General features: G+C 32.7%; 1 protein-coding gene across 1 annotated transcript; it reads left to right on the top strand.

Moving 5' to 3' along the window:
* Positions 1 to 11,396: 11,396 nt before the first annotated feature.
* LOC149558288 (protein ACCELERATED CELL DEATH 6-like) lies at positions 11,397 to 21,749 on the top strand. Its single transcript, XM_089830738.1, has 4 exons — positions 11,397 to 12,256; positions 12,353 to 12,819; positions 20,554 to 21,285; positions 21,522 to 21,749. The coding sequence occupies exons 1-4, from the start codon at positions 11,566 to 11,568 to the stop codon at positions 21,747 to 21,749; spliced, it is 2,118 nt and encodes a 705-aa protein (XP_089686864.1). The 5' UTR covers positions 11,397 to 11,565.
* The last annotated feature ends 4,086 nt before the right edge of the window (positions 21,750 to 25,835 follow it).

Here is a 25,835-nt window from a genome sequence, read left to right as displayed (position 1 = left end):
CAAAAATTTCAACCATGGAATATGTCATTCTATTTTATTCTTGATATGATGGTGTTTATATGATTTTGATACTAGCCAAATATTTTGTTGAGGATATTAAGATATAGATATAATGGTATCACTATAAAAAATATTGTACATATTTAAATAATATTTGACTAACAATATTAATATTATTCAGGATGGGTAGAAAGAATAAATGGGAATCACTTTTCAAGTTAGAAGTGCAAGATCTCCCGAACAAAGGAAGTCATTTCTCAAGTTTTGAACTTGAATGGACACCTATTGGAGACGATAGTAGCCAACAGATAGACCGGTGTGCTGCTATCCCTCTTGAGAGATTGCCTCACTTTGTGAAAGGAGAAGGTTTATTGGATAGTACAGAAACAATATTTATTTAGCTGTAGAAAATTTATGGAGAATAATTTGACAGAACCTAATGACCATGACACAAAGATGTATTCAAGGTTTGCCTAGATTTAATAAATTTTTTAAGAATGTCAATTTATTCATTTATTTTATTGATTAATATATATATTTTTGTACATGTATAAACAGTTATCAATGTGCTTTTGGACTAGTGGATAGAAGAAATGCACCAAAAACTAAAGAAAGAATACATAGGTTTACTCAAAAAAGGGGTTGTCAAACCCACTTTAATGTTAGGGTAATGTATGGTAGACCTAATGTTGCAATAATTACATATAATGAATTTAGCCATCAGGATGTTCATGGTGAATTTTGTCATGGAAAGGATGACCTTTCTGGTAATCCAAGAACTAGTGTTGCACCAAGGTTATCAAATGAGTGCAAATCATACATTGAATCATACAATATACATTTAAATAATTTTTATTTTTATTTTATAAATAATATTAAATTTTAATTATACATGATTTATAGTTTAGATCTATTGTATACTATTTAATGTAATAGTTAGATTAATTCAAATTAAATATTTAGTGCATATAAAGTTTAAATTTTAGTGCTATAATAAGGTTTAAATTTTCTCTAATTTGGAAATGCCTCTTGGCTTTGGTATATATATTACATATCTTGTGTTTTCTTGTTTTTCTTGTTGCTTTGTTCGTTGCGAGCGAGCGTTCAAGCATAATTGAAAGGTACAACAGAGAAAAATGCGTCGCAAGGATTACTAGGTATTTTGTTGGATCTCTATAACATTTGGATTTGGAACTAAAATGAACATCTCATGTGTTTGGCTTGAGTGTTTTTACATGCTTTCATAGATTCACACTTCATTTGGTGCTTTAAAATTGGGTCTAGATTTTCTTTCACGCATATATGTTTCACATAGTAATTAGGCCCTATGAACACTATTTGGGAGATCTTGAGAGATTGAGCTTCATTCACTTGCTTTACATGCAAAGCTCCTCTTGATGACGGATCCCCTTTTTGGTAGGGAAGGATATTTGTCATTGTCTCACTATTCTGCTTGGGTTTGTCCTCAACATCCATTAGTACTTTCTCTTTTGAGACTAGTGGTGTTTGTTGTTGGATTTTTCAAAAAGTTAGTGGGGTGATTTCAAATTAGCGTGTCAAAAAATTGTGTTTTCTATGTTTGGGTAAGGTGAAGAGGCTAGAGGAGTATGCTCTATTCCCTTTTGGGCACATCAGAAACTTGGAACCCTTGAATCCAAACCAAGTCCCCATGTGGTAAGATTTTGTGAGTCTTTCTTGATTAGAGAGGGTTAAACTGTAGTGGACATTTCCTTTATTGGGTCAACCACGTGGATGGTACCTCAAGTGGTAATAGCCATTTTTGACGTGGTAGTAGCAACCGCTATATAAATGTCAGTATCTCTAATTGATTAAATTCTCAGAATATGTCAAAACCCTGGTACACCAGGATTGGATTTCGCCCACTCTAGATTGCAAAAGCTGTAGAGTTGACCATTACTAAGAACCTTAGTGCTGCCAAATTTTCTTTTTTAAGACTATGTGCGTGATTGAAAAATATTTTGAGAACATACATAGTAGTGGTTCTAGGGATTAGATTCATACTACGACACTATTTTTGTTCATGCGCAAGGTTGCTTTGTCCCTTGCCCATTGCTTGTAGACGTTTGCTTGAAATCCCTAATTGTTGTTCTATGTGCCTGATTATTATTTATAAATCTGAAATTGATCTTAGTTTTTTTTTTTTATCGATAAATGGCCAAGGCCATGATATTTTTATTAATAACATAAGTAAATACAGCTTTCTCCATTCAAACGGGCACTGGTAGGAAAGAACGGAGAAGAAAACCTCCACTCTTGCCCGGGACAAAAGTCCTATATTATTACATCTTATAAAAGAGGCATACCCCAGTGACCTACGTACTAGCTATTTAATATCATTAATATATATACAGGTAGAACTCTTTACAATTTATACCAACCATTTTACAGGAAATAGTTATTTTATGAAAGAGGTCCACCTCTTTACTTCCAGTTCCATATCAATGCTTCTGTCTTCAGAATGATCAGTAACCTGCAACCTACAACACAATATCCCTACCACAGAAACTATCCAAGAACTAACCACCATATGATGCTAGAACACGTATCTACACCTTTTCCTCATAATTTGCTGATAAGACTTCGACATTTAGTCATAAAGTTCCAACATTTTGATCCTTTAGGGAGACTATCCATTCTGAACAGGGATTCTGGGTCTGAAGGGTTGAGATATTTCTTAAATAAGATTTTAGCCCATTTTTTATTAGATTCTTTGTATAATCTCCGAATTAATTTTGCCCCCGAGGCGTCATTTTTCCATTGAGGTTTTTTAATACCTAAGCCCCCATATTCTTTGGATTTACATATGTTATCCCATTTTATAAGTGCTAGCTTCTTATCTTCTTCTTTATCTTTCCATAAGAAGTTCCTCAATTTGGATTCAAATGACGAAGACATCCAATTAGAAAGGGGCAAACAGGCCATAGGAAATATTGGAATGGCTGAGAGAACTGATCTTATCTTAGTGATTTTACCTGCCTTAGATAGCCATTTATTTTTCCAATTCCCAATTCGTTTATCTATTTTTTCAATTATGTCCTTCCAAATTTTGCAGTGTTTTGTGCCTTTCTCTAAAGAGATTCCTAGATATTTCCAAGGAAACAGGCCCTTTTTAAAACCCATGATCCTACATATCGAATTTTCCATTTCTGTACTGGTATTCAAAAAGAAAATCTCTGATTTTTCTTTGTTCACTTTTTGTCCAGATGCATCCATATAGGTTTGCAAGATATTTTTATATCCCACAGCCTCTTAGATTGAACTTTTACCTGGTAGGATGGTATCATCTGCATACTGTTGATGAGTTATATTAAGGACATTTCTAGTTACAGAAATACCTGAAATCTTTGAACTAATTAGCCAAATATTGTACAGAATGAGTAGGGGATTGAAATGGGAATCACTCATTCAATTAGATGTCCAAGACATTCCAAAAAAAAGAAATCTTTTTTCAATGAATGATCTTGAATGGACACCTATCGGAAATGAAAATATCCAGGAGCTTGACTTATGTGTTGCTATCCCTCTTGGGAGACTTGCTCACTTTATCAAAGGAGAAGGTATATTGCAGGATGGCATAGAGACAACATTTCTACGTAAAGCTCATAGAGAGCCCAAATTTGAAAACCCTACTAACCATAGTACCATAATGATTTCAAAGTATGCTTAACATTTTCCATATAATTAAGCATGTCACACACACACACACACACACACACACACACACACACACACACACACACACACACACACAATTTATCATGTTGATTAATATATTGTTTTCTACATGTCCTTAAATAGACATCATTGTGCTTTTGGGCCCAAGGATAATAGAAAAAAACCTAAAGACATTAAAAAGGTGAAAATGATACAAAAGTTTATACAAAAAAGGGGTTGCCAAATGAAAATAATTAGACCATAATAAAACATGACAAATGAAAATATATACAAAGTTTATTCCAAAAGCTTTTTAACTATTTCATTTTGACACATGTTGGTATATTTACATCCATGTAGAATTACTAAGATACTTAAGATATATATAAATTTTACATCCATTCTACTTTCATAAATTTGTACTTCCTTGAAGTAAGAAATGGAATTGAATACCTATGTTTTCATAAAGTTTTTGTTTTATTTAGAATCATCTTGGTATTTTTTTTAAATCTTCAAATTACATTTACTTTTGCGTACTTCAAAAAATTCATGTATTAATTTTAAAAAGTTCAAAATTTTGTGAAAAATACAATAAATAGTTATTTATTTTAACTTATACTTGAAAAAGGTATTAGCTTTGCCTAGTGGGGCCAATGTCGTCTCTCTTTTTAGTCCACACTTATACTAAGAAAATTATTCTTTTGTCTATGATCTATATTAACATGCTTTTATGAACATTTATATCTCTTGGGCACCATCACATATAGTATCCATACTCATATGGCATCTACAAAAATATTTATGTCATACATTAGGGACTCACTTATGCCATCATAACATCTTCATATATCTCTTGCAATAACAATAAAAAAACATTTCAATAATGGGATATGTCATTCTATTTTTTTGTTGATAGGTTGTCACTAACAATATTAAAAAATTTCAGGATGGGTAGAAAGAATAAGTGGGAATCACTTATCAAGTTAGATGTGCAAGACATCCCAAATGAAGGAAGTCATTTCTCAAGTTGTGAACTTGAATGGAAACTTATTGGAGATGATCGGTGTGTTGCTATCCCTCTTGAGAGGCTCCCTCACTTTGTCAAAGGGGAAGGTTTATTGAATAGTACTGAAACAACATTTATACGTAAAAGGATTTTGGAGAATAATTTGATAGAACCTACTAATCAAGCCACAAAGATGTATTCAAGGTTTGTCTAGATTTATAAATTGATTAAGCATGTCACTTTTTTTTTATATCCATTAACTTATATTTTTTCACATGTTTAAACAGTTATCATTGTGCTTTTGGGCCAGAAGATAAAAGAAATGCACCAAAAAGCAAGGAAAGAAGTCACAATTTTACTCAAAAAAGGGGTTGTCAAACTCATTTTATTGTTAAGGTTATGTATGGTAGACCAGATGTTGCAATAATTATATATAATGAATTTAGTCATCAAGATGCCAATGGTGAATTTTGTCATGGAAAAAATGACCCTTCTAGTGATCCAAGGAGTAGTTTTGCACCAAGGTTATCAACTGAATGTAAATCATATATTGAATCCTTACTATTGATGGGCGTGGGGATTGACACAATATGTGAACGACATTACTTAGATTCTGGTTTGACAAAGTTGATGAATAAGAGGGATACTTGTTTGCTAAGAAAGGATGTGTTAAATGCATGGAAAAGAGTAAGTTCCCTACATTCACAAAAAAATGAGGATGATGCAAAAAGTGTATGTTTGTGGCATATAGAGGAGAAAGAGAACTTCTTTTTTTATAAAGCACCAAAAAATAAAGAAAATATTCCATTTATCATAGGCATCCAAACACCATGGATGCAAGAGATGATGGTGAAACATTCACATGATTCAATTATTGCGATGGACTCCACATTCTCAACAAAAAAATACTGTGTGAGTAGAATGATTTTAATTTTATTTATGGATTTTAATTTAGCCATTAGTTTTATTTGTCTAAAAAATTAATATATCGTTGTTTTTTTCATGCGTAGTATCAACTTTATACTTTGCTTGTATTTGATGAACAAGAAGCCGGTGTACCGGTTGCATGGGCCATATCCTCAAGAAATAAAGTTGAGGATATAAATGAATGGCTAATAGAGATTTATAAAAGAGGGAAACAATATAGAGAAGATTGGCATGTCAACGCATTCATGACAGATGATGCTAGCGCCGAGATTGAAGCAATAAGGTTTTCTCCAACCTTAGTTTATAGTTAGAAGAATGCAAATTTTTAATGTTTAGTTTATACAGATATATGTTTTCCAATTTTTAGCATAAACAAGTTTCAATTTAAGAATTTGTTTTTAGAATACTACTTATGAACTTTGATAATAAATTATCTTGTAGATTATCCTTTAAGTGTCAAGTCTTGTTATGCATTTGGCATGTGCGTAGGGCGTGGCTGAAGAATGTGTACAAGTAAGTACATATTTTATTAAAATATATGAAAAATCACATACATAACATCATAACTCTATATTGTTGTATATAATCCAGATTTGTTAAAAATCAAGATGTTGGAACAAGAATATTTGGTAGACTGGATGAGATAATGTATGCAATGCATGAAAATGAAGATGCCATTACTGATTTGACAATGAAGTTCATAGAGGAATTCAAAGAAGAGAAGGAATTCATTAATTACTTTCAGAATTATTGGTGCCATGATGAGAGTCGCGTTGGTACAACCATCAAGATTATCTTTTATATTTTATTATGAATTTATATAATTTAAATTAATTATTCTATATGCTAAGATGTCATGTTTGTTTTTCTAGCGATGTGGGCAAAAAACTTTCGAAGCTTCCCTCATGCAAATCAAGAAACTAATGCTTCGATAGAGTCATATCACTCCCACATTAAGAGTCAACATCTAAGTGATCGTTCTAGGAAAGGCACAAGAAGAATGGATTGGCTCATCTATACACTTCTTCATAGGGTAGAGCCATTCTATAAAAATAAAAGATATTTGCAACAATCTGGATTTTTAACCAACTTCAAAAAGGAAAGATATTACATAACTGTATTAGAAAGATCAAAATTAATACCAGATGCTGATTGCTATCAAGATGACCAGCTACCAAACACATATAAAGTTAGAAGTCAAACTATTCCAGCAAAATGGTATTTCATAAGGAATTTTGGACAAAATTTGCATGTATGTGATTGTGAATGGGCAAAAAGAGGAAACACATGCAAGCATGTGTTGAAGATCTTATATATTCTAAAGAGAAACACACACGATAAAGTTGATGGTAAGTATCATTTAAAATCTAGCATTAATTTATTTACATTTTATTAAAAAAAATCTATGTTAACTATATTAGTCTCATTTAAAATTACAGAAGCTTCTACTCCATTGGTCATTGATGATGAGGAAGTCATAGGAAGATTGAGTCATGACATTAATGTCATTGGTAATGATCAATATGATCTCTATAGTTAAATATTAAATGATTTTATGATTCTCAACATTAATTACGTAATATTTCAATTGTAGATGGCTGTATACTTTCTGGAAATCAAGATGTGCTTGAGGTTAACATTGGTGAAGGTGACAAAACTGGTAAATTTCAAAACTATCATTTTTAATGAAATTTCAATATTTATCAGTAATTTTGACTTTGTCATTACATTTGTATTGCAGATAGTTGGAATTTATCTACTACTATCAATTATAAGTTTCAAAAATATGTTGATTATTTAAATTCATTGCTGAAAAAATTTACCAACTAGTGATTATGACAAAGACATCTTTAGTCAATCTGTTGACAAATTTAGAGAAATTCATTCATCTCTTGCTTCATCTTCCAAATCTAAACCAATCCCTAGCTCAGATAACATATCTATGAGATGAATAAGACCATGGTTTAGTCCAAGTAAAATGAAAAAAAGTCGTTCCATTCACAAAAAGCGTAAATCCCTCTCTAGAAACTTAAATAGTAGAGTTGAGGAGAATGAAAATTTCCAGTTCCCCTCTATAGGATGCAAAAAGAAAAAGAAAAAGAAAAAGGTCACAAATCGCTGAACTATAGCTATTCAAGAAGAAAGAGATATTATCAAGCAACAAGGTGAGTGTATTTTTAAGAAAAAGTATTTTTGTAATTACATAGCAATAATTCTTATTTTCATTTCATGTATTAATCATATGTCATTGTAGGTTTGGGTGATCGAGAAAGTATTCCACGATGTCAATTACCTTTCTCCATTGATCTAAACCATACAACAATTGGTGAAGTGAAGTTTCCAAATGGTAAGCTTTTAGCTATTAAGTGTCTTTGTTACTTTTATAATAAAATACTTGGTTCGTAGTTCTAACCACTTCTTTATGTACAAGATACAATTATTAGAGATCAACCGTCAATGACCAATACTATCCCTATCCATACCTTTGAACAAGTTATTGTAGGTAGATAGTAATTTTAATATTGTTTAGATTATTTACATAAATTAATTTTATACTTGAACATTTTATATAAGTTAAAATGTTAAATATAAGTTTTTTATGTAGATTTGGACGATCAACAAGATGCTCAACAACTTACGTTGCCCTTCTCTATTGATCTTAACCAAACATTAACAACAATGGATGTGATAAATACTAGACAAGGTAATGACATTATATAAATCAATGAATTATGAGTCTTTAGTTTGTAAATTTATTTTGCCAAAGTTTACATACGAAATGTTCATATTATTGCAGGATTAGATGATCAACAAAAAAATCAAGAATACATGCAACTAGATTCCATTGAATCTAATCAGGCATCAACAAAAAATGATGCAACAGAAGCCAGATATGGTAATGAAGTTATGAAATAAACATAATTATGAGTATTAAATTGACAACTATATTTTAAATTTTTTGATGATATATATTAAATGTTAATGCTTTTTTTGAATTAGATGATCAACAAAAAATTCAAAAAAGCATGCAACCATACTTTATTGATCTTAATCAAACAATAGCAAGAATGGACACAATGCAAAGTAGAGATGGTAAGGAAAATAAGAAATGAACTTCAATCAATTGTGTCTTTAGTTTGAAAATGAATTTTATTATTAACACAATATATTTGCAGGTGTTGATGATGTTTATATGGAGGATGGTGATCAACACTTTTTTGTAAATTTATCAAAGTGATAAAATTGGTTCTAATTAGAAGAGAGGTCAATATAAGTCAAGACTAAGAGCTTCATTATGAAGGATTTTCAAAACATATTGTATTATTTTATCATCCAAATATTACATCCTTGATTTTGTGCTTTTACAAGGGATTTGATTTTGTCTCATAGTGAAAGCATTATGATGCTTTGAGTTATATTTTGGTAAAATAGTTGTTCATCATCTTCATATATTTATGTTGTCTTGAACTTTGCATGTGTTATTTGATTAAAGTTAGCATGTAACGTTTGATCCAACTTTAGTATTGCAATAACACAAATGTTGAAATAACATATATGTGTATGGTTATGAATAACATGGTCAAATTAAGCAATTTTTTTGTAACATTTTATATGGTTAAGAATCACGTAATTTTTCTCATTCTTACTTAGAAGAAAATAAGATGACAAGATATAGAATATATAAAATGAAATGATTAAGTAGGTTAACTTTCTAAGAAATTATATTCAACATGGTTGTCTTATGAATTATTTTGTACAAAAAATTGATACTTGATAAGTAGGAGATCATTTCGATTGAGGAAACTCTGTAATTAAGCGCACTCAAGCTAGAGTAGTACTAGGATGGGTGATCTCTCAGAAAGTCTTGGTGCTTCACCCCTATGAGCATCACCTACATCCAATGAGTGCTAAGTGTTACATTTATACTCATGAGAGATGGATTCATGTTGAATCACTACTCATGAAACATGGGTCAATGAGTTTGACTCAAAATCACACACTTAAACCTTGAGAAGAATATCAGAAATTGATACTTGCTTAGTTTGTTGTCATTAAATAAGTTGAATAAATACTTTACAATTATACTAAATCATATTACTTTACAATTATATTTTTAAAATTAAAACTAATAAAATTAATTATTATTCCTTTTATATTAAAGTAATATTATATATAATTTAAATTTTTGATAAATATATTAATTAATATTTTTATCTAAATAATTTAAAATTTTTATAAATTTGTCAAAATATTTTTTATCTTATTTATTTAAGAATAATAATTTTTTTTGCTATCTATAATATTTAATAATCTTATTCTTTAAACTAAAACTAATGAAATCAATTATTATTTCTTATAAGACTAAAATGATGTTATATATGAAATTAAATTTATGAATATTAAATAAGATTATTTTATTTCTGTTTAATTAAAAGCTCATAAATTAACCCATCATGAGTATGAGAATCACCAACACTAAATATTGCACTACATAGGAAATGACCTACCATACTTCTTCGTCATCTAACTTAAAGAGTTGGTGACACTTTTATCAATATACTCTTATTAGAAATCACATGTAATACCAAATAAGCTTGCCATCCTAAAAATGAATATGTACCAAATAAGCACCATTGTATTAAAATTGAATGGGCACCACTATGTCAAAATCACACCAATGCACAAAGTTCTACTTGAATAAAACCTCGTTGATCCTAGAAAAGGAGGAGACGAAGATATACATAATGATCAACCCTAGATGTAGAACAAGTGGACATAGTAAGGAGGACAACAAATATGAACAAGATCAAGGAGATTAATAAGAATCTTTGAAGGTATATATGTACCCGCAAATGTAGTATGAAAAACAAAAATTGGAATAAAAGGTTGGGAGTCCCCAACTAAGTTGCAACTACTTTGAAAATTACTAGAGTACTGACACTGGAATGCGTGGATATCAATCCAATTACAAGAATCACTACACATCTCCATCCAAAGATCTAATCAAAATACTACACCCTTAGGGAATGGTGAGAATTGACACAATTTTGAGTTAGATTTACATCATTTATAATTATTTTTTATATGTCCTGATAATAACCTAAGACAAGACTATCAAGACTTGAAACCAAAATACATCTATAGAATCGTGTTCATTGGTAAATGGCAAAGACATAACAATTGATATAATGCATAAAACTAAAAAAATAAAAGCATACATATAAAATTTTGTACATATAATAATAATTAATGGATAAATATTTATAAGACATTATACATCACATTATAATAATAGTAATAAAATGTCCGCTCAAATCTCTATATGTTAAAGAAAAATTTACATTAATGAATCCTACAAATAAACAACTCAAACGACTTACAAAGTCAATATTCATTTAAAGAAAATAAAAAAAATGTATATGTTCAACTATTATCATTAAATTGATCACATTTAAAAGAAATTCCATTATTGAATCGAATCGAAAACACTCTAATTGACTTTAAAATTGTGAATATCTTTGGTAGAGAAACTAGTTCTCTAACCAATGGGCAACATGGGAGAAGATTCAACAATGGCCGGCTCTTAGTCACATCACACATTAAATACAAAGAGCAATTGACTGCAATGTGACGGTGATTTCAAGACACTAACACCTTTCCTCCGCTGTTCAACTGCTTTGAAATTTGCGATTTCTTTTCGTGATGATTGACGAGGCTGACGGAAATGCACTGACGGCAACCAAACGGCCGGGTGCATTTTCTTCCCTGCGTAGCCAGTGCCAACGGCGTCATACCCAGCCAGTCGAAATAACTGGCTGGGTAGCCGTTGCCAACTGCCCACTTGCTATTTGTACGAGTTTCTTTCCTCTAAAATAATTGAGTCAGACCCAGCGATCCTGCGGTGAACTTTGCGTCGCTGGTTATCATTCTCTTGGCGAACTTTACCCAGAGAGAGGATGAAGAGGGAGCTCTTTCTTGCTTCCGAAGCTGGTGATGTTGCTGCAATTCAAAGATTAGTACACGGCCGGAACACGCATGACGTGCAGAGTGTTACTTTCCCTGTTGATTCTGCTCTGGATATTGCTGTAACGAGAGGCCATCCGAATCCCTCTAATTTGGATGATGTGCTTAGTGTTGATTCTGCTTTGGATCCCTCTAATTTGGATGTTCTTCGTGATCGTACTTTCGAAGGAGATACTGTTCTGCATATTGCTGCAAGTAAGGGCCATCTGGATCTTGTCAAATGGATTTTTCAAGTGAAACCCTCTTTGGCTGACGCTCGGAACAAAGATGGAAACACGCCACTGCACGAAGCTGCTAAATGCCCAAGTCAACATGTCATCGAAGAATTCCTTAAAGCCAAACAGAGTTCCCAAGATCGTCCGTATAAGTTTGGAGATTTCATCAAATTCCTTAAATCCGAACTGATTTCTAACTTTCTTGCTGCTGCTGTACTGATCAAACGCCTACAACTCGAAGATAACCCCGAAAACAAATTTGAAGAGACACCTTTGATGATAGCTTCGCAGTACGGCCATGTGGGAATAGTTCAGCTTTTATTAGATGCCCTCTCATCTAAATGTCTAACTGGAGCACATCATGAACTTCCGCGATCTCTTAGAGAGGCAGCTTATAAGGGATATAAAGGTAAACTACAAGTTATTTGTTCAGTCCAAGTAAATTTCAAATTAGCAAATGCATCAAATATGTTTAACATAAGTTAATCATGTGAACATGAGGCAGATGTATTTAAGGTGGTTCTGGACTACACTCACCGGCATCGTAGCTCGACACTCGAGAGCCTCATCATGAATCGTTCTATTATTGATGACTATAGGATTCTGCATACAGCCGTGAAAGGAGGACATCTTGAAATCCTAAAGGTAATGCTAGAGCATCCTTCGTGGCAGAACGACTCAATGATGAAGAAAGATAAGTATGGGAGATCCGCAATACATGTAGCAGCCATGAAGGGCTCTTGGGAGATGGTTAATGAATTTATGTCCACAATGCCAGATTCTCTCCAGATCCGCAGTTCAGATGATAAAACTGTTCTACACTTTGCCGTCGAATATGATCAGTTTGGTGTAGTAAACGGTTTACTCGCAAATATGGGAGCAGATAAAGCAGTCAAAATGGTGAGCCGCGATCATGACCGTTCTCGCAATACAGCGTTTCATTTTGCAGCCAAAAATGAAGCTAATATCCAGGTTTGGGACATTTTACTTTTTAATTTAGGTCCTTACTCTTGTTTTAATATAATTAATAAAATATGGTTTCTTATTACGTCAGGTAATTCTTGTTGGAATTGCAAGCAATATTTAGAAAAATATTGGTTTAATAGATTTATTACACATTGATAGTGATATTTGAAATTATCAAACAATCAACTAATTTCACAGACGTATTTGAAATTATAAATCTATTAAATAAATTCACAGACCTTATTTTTAGTCAGGTTTTTTGCAAAACATATTTTGTTTGTTAATAGAGGTATAATAGATGTTAGAAGATAAATTAATTATCCACTGTCTAGTACTATCAGCATGGACCAAATTGCTGACCAAGGATTATCTAGAATTGCATAGACCATTTCTATAAGTTTCTATTTTTACCGTTTCATCTATCCTTCATAATTGCTGCATCTAATTGTAGTCTACAGTAAAGAGTGATTTTATTATGTAATCTTCTATAAATTATGAAATGGGTCTGTGATTTTTGAGCCAATTTGAGTCTCCAATGTGGTATCAGAGCCAAAGGTTTTGACAATACTGGTGGATACCACTTTGCTTGAAAGTACTTAGCATGGTAGATACTCTATTAAGGATGGTTCTCGTAACATTTAGTTGTCCTTTTCTATTTCTGTGTTGAATTAAAATTTTTGGCAGAGATAGAGGCACTGGTTTGTAGTCAAAGCCTCGTCAAGATAGGTGTGGAACTATTTTGATGTCACCGCTGAAACTGTTGACACTAGATCGTTTATTATGTAGAGACCACCGTTGGTAAAAAAAAGAAATCAGAGTTTTCTATAAATCTGAAGTACGTGACCAAGGAAGTGTGGCTTCTAGTTCTATATGAAAGAAATCAGCACTTCTGCAACTGTCAACAACACTGGAGGAGAGTCGAAGATAGATTATCAAAGTTGCAGCTATCATAGGGGTTTCCATGTGAAAGAGAGTTTTGTTGCAGCTATCATAGGGGTTTCCATGTGAAAGAGTTTTGTTGCAGCTATCATAGGGGTTTCCATGTGAAAGAGAGTTTTGTTTTTTGAAGGTAATAATTTAACTATCTTTTTGGGTTAGCTCTTTGGGGTTTTCCACTGAAAACAAATTGTGCTGATTTGAGAATTTGGTCTTTGTCATGCATCTAGAGTTTGTTAAAATGTGTGTCTATTATTGTAGATCTAATTAGTTGTGAGATGGTACATTAAAGCTTACTAGTGTGATTTTCTAGTTGTGGGCGTCAAGTCTTTGTGGTGCTAAGGTCATGTAATGTGCAGTTGAGAGATGGTTTCTCCATCATTAAGATGATATTTTTGCTAATTCTTTCAAGGGATTGTGGTAGGCCAAAATCACTTGTTTAGGTGAAAAATCGAAAAGTTCATTGAAAGGTTTGTGGAAATATGACTTGCTTGGGTAAAAAATCTAAAGCAAAAGGAAATTGTATTAGTTGGGAAAATCTCAAATATGTGAACCAGTTAAAAACCCAAAGTATAATGAGAAGCCAACAAATTTTCCAAAGTGATAGTGATGAGGGGAAACAATAAGAAAAATGTGATCATTAGTTTTAGCTATTAGTGAAATGGAGAAAATAGTACAAAAACAACCTATGATCATAAAGGATAAAAAGAAAAAGTATAAGTAGTGTTGAGCTTTTCAAGGTTTGAAAATTTTAACAAAACCACTAATTTTGAGTTTTTCTTATACTGGATAAAAATGACAACATTTAGAGAGTGGGGAATTGTTTGGGCCATCTCATATTGCAATCCTCCAATTCCTAACAACCATTACTTCTCACCAAATCAATCTATGTGGACTCTACAGATTTTAAAACAAGATGAAAAAGATTTTACTACTCTATTTAGAAAGAAAGAACCTTTTTCAAAATGCAATTTTTGGATATGTCTTGATGATTTAAGAGTTGTTAGAGGAAAAGTTCTAGTATTTCACACATTTAGATCATCTAAAGCGTAAGTTCCATTTTGTCAATCTTTCTGATCTTTTGAATGTTTTCCAAGGTCCTTTGCCTCCCATGAGATATGTTCCAAGATGTCTCCTTTGTCCTTGCCACTTTAGTCTGTTTCCTACTAGTCCTCGTCTCAGAGCGCACATTTACATCGGCCTTTAAAAGTCCTCAAGTTTTCTTCATGGGTTCCTACCATCCCCATTTTGTAAATATATAGATGAGCAAAGAAATGGAATCAAACATAAACAAAGAGGAGGAATACACAAGACACAATATTTATTGTGATTCGACAAAACTTTCCTATGTCTAGACTCGAGTAGGGAAATTTATATTATGGAAATATCCTATCTGATTACATTACATGGGATGCACACAGGCTTTATAAATAGAACCTTGAATATGAAGAATCAAGGGAGAATGAATAGTCAGTGACCGTTGGGCTTCTTATCCCAAGAAACTCCCCTATGAAGTCCAATTGATACACCCATGTACATTAAAATCCCTACTTCCCATTCAAATTTCAGAGAAGAACGAAGCCTTGTGACAATCTCAAGGCAACCAGACTTTTATCTAACACACTCCTTATGAGTCTTCTCCACATTAAATTAGTCTCAAAAATATCTTCGCCTTCAATTTTGATAGGTGCACAATATATTTCTTTGTCCTCAAAAGAACTTGAAACATTCTTCACTTTTCCAAACAACTTTCCTCCACCCATTTCCTTTAGTCTCTCCATAACATCATTTAACTCTATGATAGGATGTTGCCCATATATACTCTCCATATTTAGTTGGGATTCGAGAAGCAACCATTGTTGGAGGATAGCCAAAATGATGTGTTATATATATTCTTACCTTCTCTAAAAATTTTGTTATGAGTGCATTCATATACTCAATAAATACACCTTTTACCTTAGATTTTTTCAGTTCCCTTGTGTCATAAGCCTCTACCCATTCTTGAGTAGTTAGTTAATTGATGATACTTTCTTCATGATGATTAATAAAAGGGCCTCCCAGGCCATGATCAACCACACTTTCTTCATTGTTTGACCTGACAAAATTATTTGCAAGTTGTGTAGGATATTGTGAACCATTAATATGGTCTTCCAAATTGTCTACTCTTGTAGCATCACATGAAGAGTAGTCTAAGGGAAACTTGTTTAACATTTCACCTATATAAAAGTTGCTTATATCTACAATTTTTCCATTGTCCCTTGGCAAATCACTTGGATGTTTTGTGTTAAAGGTATAACATTATCTATGTGGTTTTGTACATCACAAACTATTCTATCCTTTGAACTCGCATAGGGACTAGAATTAGCCTCACTAGTCTGTGGCCAAATTTTGCCGTGATTAGCAACGCTTGAAGACTTTTCTATATCACCATGGTTTGTTGTATAAGAATCCCAATCAATATTTGAGCATCGGGAAAAGATTGGACTTCTATGATCTCCTTCAAAATCCCAATCATGCGAACTTATAGCTTTCAAATTGGATAGACACTGATGATTCTGAATACCATGCTTTGATCCCAAATTTCAAACTGGAGAATTAAATAATCCCATACCTTTCCATCATTACCCTCTCCAAACAATTGCTTTATTTGCATATTTGAATGTTTTATTATTAAATGATCACCAAGGAGATGTGTGTGAAAATCAGTATCATCAATTGTATGTGCATAATAAAAATAGAGAACAATATTGTCTCCCTCACTGTCCAATCTTCTCCTTTAACAACATTGAGGGGGTTGTATCTTACCAACGTCCTCCCAATTTTGTTTTCCATGACAATAGGGACTCTCAATAGGTAGAGAAGTGTTATGTACCCGAGAGGCATATGCAAAGTACTTCTTTCCTATAGACTTAGAAATAACTTGAGCCTTTTGACACTCTTCTTGCCTAATACATAGGCCTGTTCTCTCAATTGCAACAACCACAATATTGGCATAACCTTTTATAATGATTATTTCTTCCACAACATCATTTGCTTCTTTACCTTCTTGCACACCACCTTTCACAGAGAAGATTGTAGTTAATGCATTCCACTTTGCTTCTACTACTGCAACTTGCAGCAATAAATCATCAGAATTCTTATTTTTTGACATGCCAAAGGCTTCTGGATCATGTGCCACCTTGAGCTCCTAGCTCTTATTGGCCTTCTTAATCTCTACAATCCTTGTGCTCCTTAGATCTTCAGTTGCCAGGGATCCAAAATCTTCTTGTGATTGGTTTTCACCAAGAGGAAACTTCTTTGGCGGCGAGTCATACATTTTTGCAAGATAAAGGTCCTCTGATAGCTCTTCCCAGTATTCTCTTCTTCTAGAATTAAAATTTCTTCAAAAGAGTCCCTCTCTTTTTTGAAGTTATCTTTTTCAATATTCATTATGGGTAAGATCAAGAAGTTGGGTCTCACTTTTGGGCAAAAAGTGGAAGTATTTTTCCTATTTTTGAAACCTCTTGTCAATTGATGTCAAAATTTGATGCATTTAGAGATTGAATATAAATAAATTTTAAATATAAAAATTGTAGTGCTCGGAATCTACTTTTAGAATATGTAATTGATTTGTGTGCCCATATGATAGTTTTTTTTTTGTATGGATTTTTAAAAGCCACTTTTTCAAAATGCCTATTTCAGGACCATATCACACTCGTATACAGACACCATAATTTGACACAAATAAATATTTTTTTGTAAATCCTTTTAAACAAAGTTACCTAACACACCAAAGATTGATGATAATATTTTTCCTTAATTTTTCATTGAATATATTTTTATATTAATTATTAATTGGCTATTAAGGTAGATTTTAAAATCGCTCATGTATAGACACCATAATTAGATCAAAATTTCACTTTTTCCATTTTTTTTTTAAATTTCAAAAAAATTGTATGTAGATTGATGATATATAAATTAATTTAAGAAATTTCTAAAATTAGAAAAGTGAGAGCTCTAATGGGTTTTTGTTTCATAAAAAAATTGATCAAGAAGACCCTCTAAAAATTACGACAAGAAATGAATTTGTCACTCCAATGACAACCAAATGAGAAGTCAAGGAATAGGCTTGGTCTCACCTAGCCTATCCCTTACCAAAATCTAAGGTAGGAAAATAAAATCCCACCCCATGTTGTAGGAAATGGGCACCCATTATTTGAAACTCAAAAAATGGGTGCCCATTTTGAAAAATTAAAAGTGGCATTTAAAATCCCCAAAATAATTTAAAAAGTAATTTTTTTTTGAAACAAGTACCCATTTTTTACTTTTAAAAATGGGTACCCATTTCTAAAAAAATCAAATTTTTTAATTTTTCCAAAAATCGATACTCATTTTTTGAAAATAAAAAATGGTTACTCAATTTTTTTAAAAATGAGTGCTCATTTTTTAAATTTAGGATCAGGTACCTGAGCCTAATACAAGTGCCCAGTTTTTAAAAGCAGATACCTATTTCTAACAGAGCTAGATCTCAATCCATGAACTTCTGTGGAATTGAGACCCAACTTCTTGCTTCTACCTTATGCGACACAAAACCTCCAACTTATGACACAGACAAAACAGTTGGTCTATGAGTAGGAAATTCTCTTCCTTCAACCTCATAAATCTTTCTTCTTGATACTCCTTAGTCATATAAGCATCCTCCTCTTCAACCTCAACTTCATCTTCACTTGCTTCAACATCCTCCTCTTCAACAGAATCGAAATCTTCAACAAATTCTTTAATGATAAAATCAGCATCATCTTCTTCCTCCATCTTTGCTCAAGCCAAATAGGCTTTGATACCAATTTCAAATATATAGATGGGCAAAGAAATGGAATCAAACATAAACAAAGAAGAGGAATACACAAGACATAATATTTATTGTGGTTTGGCAAAACTTGCCTACATCCACACTCAAGCTGGGAAATTTTTATTATTGGGAATATCTGATCTGATTACATGTCATGGGCTCCACAAAAGCTTTATAAAGAGCTTTATGAATATGAAGAGTTGAGGGAGAATGAACAATTAGTGATCGTTGGGCTTCATATCACAACACCATCATCCCCTCACTTAAAAAAGGGTGTAGAAATAGATGGAATATCATGATCACAAGGCAAATATATCATCAGGCTAGGGGAGGGGCAGTCTAACCATTGAGTGGACAACAATGGAAGACTCTCCACATGCAATAGTGTAGTCTTTTGGGTGGAGGAAGGAAAGGCATCCTCTAGAACCCTGATAGCCCATAATGGGGATGTAGTATGACCCATTAAGACCCCAATCTTGACCTTTGGTGACTCCCTCACCTCAAAGCCTACAACCTTTGGTGTCTCCTATGCCCAAATCCTCCCAAGAACCTAAAGGGATAATCCCTTCCTCAAAGACAATCATTGGAATCCCCTTTATTCCAAAGTTTCCTTGAAGAGGCACCTTCTCAATATTTTTCTCCAAAGGGTAACCATCCATAGAATGTTTCTCTAGCTCCCCACCTAGTTCTATGGAGATTTTGGGACTGCTCTAGATGAGAACCCCAGATCATTTTTCAGTTCATTATTATTACAATGAATCAATTACTTTTTTCCAACACTATTCTCTTTTAGCTGGTGTCTCGCCAAATTATAGAAAAACCTAAAGACAAGTCAAACAGGAATAATCTTATCGACTGAAATAAAATGAGAATAACCAATAAACCATTTTAAATAATCTCCATAACATTACTGCCATTTCTTACTTCACCAAAATTGTAAAATGAACATGAATAAAATATTTGAAAATAAAATAATATAACCTTTAAATAATTTTGTGTATTTAATCAAATCATATTATATTTATGCAACTCTAATTTTGTATATTTAATCAAATTATATTATATTTATGCAGCTCTTAAAATTTAGTTATAGTTAATGGTTCTTTTTAGAATTTAAAAATTTGCTGCATGATTATTAAGCATCTTCTTCAAGAAAATAGCTATCTCAGCATCTTCTTCAAGAAAATAGCCATCTCTATAGTTTAGGGCTGTATATTTGAGCATAATAAAATAGTGAAACTAGAATTAGCTCCACAAATTTAACACAATTATTTAAAAAAATATAAATTCATACTAAAAAATAAAGTTTGTCTATCAAAATGGAATAAACTATTACAATTAGATATTTCTCTATTTAATTGAATTATAAAAAAATTCTATAAGACTTCCTTAAGTTGAGGAGCCTAAACTTTTAAGACTAGCCGTATTACAAATTTATGGAACCACAAATTTCAAAAATTCCTCAAAATAATCTTCTGCCACACTGCTGAAAGTTTTTCAGTAATAACACCATCAGATTTCAAATATTCCTGAAATATATGTACAACAGCACTGGAATTTTTAAGGTAGCCGTTTCCATAAGACCCCACCCCAAACCGAGTAATACACTGGACTAAGGACGACTTCTCATAGTTTCTGGTTTGTTTTGCGCCGGCCAAACATACCCTGAATGCTAATTGTAGTTTTCTGTATGACTTTTTGTACGCGTTTTCTTTTTTCCGTCAAAGGTTGGCTCTATTGATAAAATCCATAAATGTTAGTATTGAATAATGTTCGTTGCTTATTGGAATGTATGATTATTATCAATTATGCAAAGAAATTAGGAGTTTGATGATACATTGGGCTTGATCCATTGCTCATGTCTAGTCATGGCTCGAATAGGGGCGACTTTAGAATTTGTCAAAAGAAATAGAGAGAATGCTAATTATCTTGAATTTCGAGAAATGTAATGAACAATAGTAATGTTTTGGGTACAGATACTGGATATTCTTCTGCCATTTAGAGGCGACAATATAAATGCCTTAAATAGTGAAGGCATCACTGCGCTTGACATTGCATCTGCAGCACCTCAACCCAACACCAATTGCGCCATCATCAAGGGGAAATTGAAAGCTGCAGGAGGTATTCGATCAAGTCTCAGACCAAAATCTCATACAACTACTTCTGATGCTACTAATACATACATGGTTGTGGCATCACTCATTGCCACCATCACATTTGCGGCCATGTTTCAAATACAAGGGGGAATTGAAGATGATAAAGAGAGTATGCATTATGGTGCTGCCAAGCTGGCATTTGATAAAGTTGCAAGATTGTTCATATTCTCTGACACTGTGGCCTTCACTGCTTCAATTACAGTGGTTGTTGGGTGGTTAATTAAAGAGCAAATTCAAGAGAGTAATCCTGGGAGCTTGGTGATAGCTAGGCTGTCCGATTTCTCTGAGGCGAGCTTGCTACTCTCAATCTTTTGGACGGTGTTAGCATTTGTGACTGCCACCATTACCGTCATAATACCCCACAATCTTCAGAAATTGGAAAGTAAGGACAAGGAGGCTTTCAAGAATTATGAATTGCTGTTGGGTTACGAGATCTCTCTTGCACTCTGCACGCCATTCTTGGTCGTATTTGTGTATCTTGTTCTGAAAGAACGATTTCGATCCGATATTCGTTTCTTAGTGTATGGACAAATGGGTTACATTTTGCTCCTTGTTCTTTGCTATTCATTTAAGTGAGAAGCATTTTGTTCGTTCTTTATAATCAAAGAAACTATTACAGCTATTTAGAGAGAATTTGGGTCAATAATTTGTACCTTTGAGCACGTATAATCATGAAAGAAGGCGAAGGAAGTTACTTGTGTAGCGCTTAAAAGGACGGTTCGTTATCTCTTTTCTAATTGTAATACTATTTATCATTTTTAGCGCTTGTTTTATGATTTTAATTGTAGTATTTAAAAGATGAATTGAATGGAAATAGAGCAAGCAGATGCTACGGTGCTCTGCTGCTGTGCTGTAGGGTTGCCTTGCTTTCATTTCTTCGTTTGGAAGAGGTGTTTTCATTTTGCTGCTTCTCTTCCCCTCAGTCGTCCGTGATGTATTTCAACGGTTTGTCTAATTCTCCTTCTAATGATGTGCATACAAATGCTACACATTTTCTGGATATAAGATTGTCTTGAATATGAGGAATTCTGTGGAAGAGAAACAACTAGAAGCTATCTAGAAGTAGTTCAAGAGCAAGAACGTTCTAGTTTTAAATTTTTTTTAAATTCTAGAAGTTTTTCAAGTTCAATTGTGAATATGAAGCTGCTCATTGTGAATAACAATGCAATAAGATTGCATGGAACCGATTAGAAATAACAGAGGATAGCGTTTTCATTTTTCGTTGTTCACTACCATTATTATAGTTTATAATTATATTATGGGCCTATCTTTGCATGGTATCAAAACTAGAACTCGTTTAAGAGATTCTAACAAGGCTACAGTATTGTCGAGTTGATATTTCTTTAAATGCTAATTTGTCTTATTCGCAGGGGTTCTTCAAATTACTTATGTTTTACAAATATGTTTCAGCTGGTAGATCATTGGTTGTCAACAAACATATAACCAAATTTGATAATTACTTTTTGTTTTAGTAAATATACCTTTTATATATACATAAATATAAACTATTCATTCATATTTATAAAATATGAACAACTCATTCATATTTACAAAATATAAACTACTCATTCATATTTGCATAAGTACATTGATATATACACAAATATAAATTACTCGTTTATATTCATAAAATATGAACTACTCATTCATATTCATAAAATATGAGAACTATAGCTTCATTTAACTTTTTTTCATAAAAATTTCTATATAATTATGTGTACATATATTTTTAACTAACTCTTCAATCTCAACATTTTTGTGTGTGGCTAAAGATCACTTTCTCATTATCCTTGCAATATATAAATTAAGAAAAAGACACAAGACATTCATTTACTATAATACCATAGGAAAACTTTTATCGAAGACTTCATCACATTGCTTTTCTAAAACTTAGATTTTGCTCTTTGACACCCTATTTGGGAGCTTCTTTAAAAATTGATTTTTAATAGTGAAAAGAGTAGAAGTTTACACAAAAAAACACTATTGAGGCCAAACTAGAGTATAAAGTATTTTAAAAATATATTAACAACCTTGATCATGGTGAAATACAATTTCTAAAAATTCACATAGAAATGTGCCATAACATTGACATTTTAAATAACATTGACATTCGACAAACAAATCGAATATGGTATAGTAACTATTGAAACTCCATAATTATTGTAAAAGATTCAAGAATTTATTTAAATAAAATTGTATTGTTGTATAAACTAAAGCATTTCATGCTTACACTAATGTGGCATATCAATCAATGAAGCAATTTATACAAGATAAGCATTGATAACAATAATTATGGCCTAAAAGAAATTTCCTAATTATTTACCTATAGATTCAGCATGTAATATAATGATTGTGGTATATATAGTAATCACCTTTGACACTGTCATGCTGATAAAAGATTATCAACATTATAATTTGTAGTAGTTCAAGTTTGTATTTGAAAGATTTAAATGACTAGATAGTTACAATTGACATGTTTGCAAGCAAATGCAACTACAAATGATTAAAAATAAATAAAAGTTTTTCCATCCTTGACCTTGACTTCATGATTACCCACCAAAAGAAAAGTATAAAATTACTTGTATTTATATTCTTTAGAAAATTATGATTGTATCTACAAATTTGAAAGGACATGTCTAATTACGGATTCAGAGTTACATTTAAATATTTTACATTCAAAATGTACCTTCAAATTATTTGAAGTAGTATAAGCTCAATGCCTATAATCTCCGAATATTTATAATAATTAGTTGTGTTGCCCGAAAAGAACTTCCATGTAACATTGTGGTTAAAGATGTAACAAATGTACATTTCTTCAACAAGAATGTGAAATAAATAAACAAGAAAGACCAGGAAAAAATACGAGGGCTGAATTTTTAATATAGCTGAGAAATCACATCAAATACCTCCTTAAAATGAACTAGGCATGATAGCACTAATTCACGATGAAGGATAGTTCACATATAGCTTATGACAAATGATATTTCACATCGATTTTGAATGCTGAAAAGACTCAGACCAACATTTCTCCTCCACACCGTGAAATTGAGGTGTCTTTAACGGGGACAAAAAAATTTAACAGGAGAAATTAGATGTTTTTAACTTTCTCAAAAACCATTTGTTTCTCAATCTCCAATCCTTCATCAATCCTTTTCCAACCTTGAGGGAATGTTTTTAATGCAATTAAAATCTAACACATGGAAATCTTATCCTAAGCTTGACTAATGGCTGTAACCCTCTCCACACACATCCTATCCATTCTAAATTTTTGCTTCTTTTTTCTAAGGTCGCTAACTTTTCGACTCCTTTTGGTATACTTGATGCAATCCCTTTAAATCTTAAAATTATGGCTCAAGATTAATTTAGATTGCCCGTCTTTCCTCTGTATTAATTGAATATCTAAACTCGAGTTTTGTTGTGTCGACTATGTTTCTGTCGGTACTGGAAGATAGGAGATCTTCATGCAATCCAAAGAGATACGACCATCAAAATATTGTTGGGTTCTCCGAGAGAATCTGTCTTTGGCAAAAGCTCGAAACATGGATAAGAGCACGGCACTCCATGAAGCTACTAAAAGCGGTAGTCGAGGTTTTCCTGCAACTCGAACAGAGTCATTTATGCCGCTCTGTCTATCGTTATTTTTAGGGTTACAATAAGTTTGGAGAGACATCTCTGGTAATAGCCTCACATCATGGTCACAACCTTCTCTTATTCCATACATTTAGAAATTATATTACTACCTCCATCCACTTTAATGATAAAATAGTTGAGAACTGTTTCTTCGTGTTAGCCAATTTGTTCTTCATGTGACTATTAGGTTGCAATTTCGACAGGTCTAATCAATTAGACATCCCGTAAGTTCTAACTTAGGGTATGTACTATGCCATAATCGTTACGCTACTTGATCTTTTCATTAGAATCAATCTTTATTGCCGGTTGGATTTTGGTATTTTCGAAACAGCTTAACCATCACACACTAAACTTAATTCTTAGATCAAAGTGTTTATAGTCAAAGTTGATTTTTTTTACCAAGCTTAATTCTTCTCTTACATCGTGATGTTTAAGGGTGGCTTTATTTTCCCAATTTCTATGGTCTATGATCAAATCTTATGTGTTTAGCTTTAAATTTATTATTATTATTATTATTATATATATATATATATCTGTGTGTGTGTGTGTGTGTGTCTTCAATCTTTATTAATTTTTTTAATTTTTCAATAGGTCCTTATCTATTAATTTAAATATAAAGTTACATATTCACAAAAAAGGGTCAGGGACACAATCACCCCGCGATTGTTCACACGGCCAAAGGTCGGACACTTCACTATTCATCAAAAAAACATATAAAGCAACCATAGGCTATGAGAGCAGTGTCAACCGAGGGAGGAGCATGATCATCATGGCCCCATACATCATCAAGGTTGGTGGAAGACTCAGGAGGAGCCCACCCATCCGCAACATCATCATTCTTCTCTTTATCTTTATCTCCCTTTGGTTAGGGAGGCAAGATTGTCAAGTTCAGTTGGGGGAAGGACCACTTAGGACTTGGATGGGCATAAGGCCATGCATGAGCAAGAGCAATATGGGGAGCTAGCAAGGACTAGCTAGATCCATGCCTTGGGGGAGGGGAAACTGAGCATTGATGACCTCCAAAACCATCATTAGGCTAGTGATGAGGAGGTTGCAACCCAAGGGGTGTGAGATCGACAAGCCAAATAGCTATGACCATGCCAATGACCACGAGGCATGCAATCTCCAGAAACAACATCAGATGGCACCCTGGCAACCATATAGAGAACATTCCTCCAATGAATTAAGAGCTCCTACAGGTGGGTCATCTCTAAAGACACTTTATTAGTTTGTACTTGAATATGTATCATCACATTATTGCACATGCAAACTTTAGTATACATAACAACATTAATGTCAAGTGAGTTGTGAGAAGCTACACTAGCATTTCAGTCCTTCCATATAGTAAACAAGATCTCCATTATGAAAGCATGCCAGATCTTAGAGTATTTATGGGGTAGCCTAGGTGAATCCCCCATTAGGATCATATGCCATGAAAAGGGTTTTTGATGAAAAGACTTGAAAAAGTCATT

The sequence above is a fragment of the Cupressus sempervirens genome, chromosome 5 (assembly GCF_028749045.1).
Source record: "Cupressus sempervirens isolate cs-2001-9-10 chromosome 5, ASM2874904v1, whole genome shotgun sequence".
Lineage (NCBI taxonomy): Eukaryota > Viridiplantae > Streptophyta > Pinopsida > Cupressales > Cupressaceae > Cupressus > Cupressus sempervirens.
The sequence above is the reverse complement of the archived record's forward strand: the minus strand, read 5'-3'. Positions and strand labels throughout refer to the sequence as shown.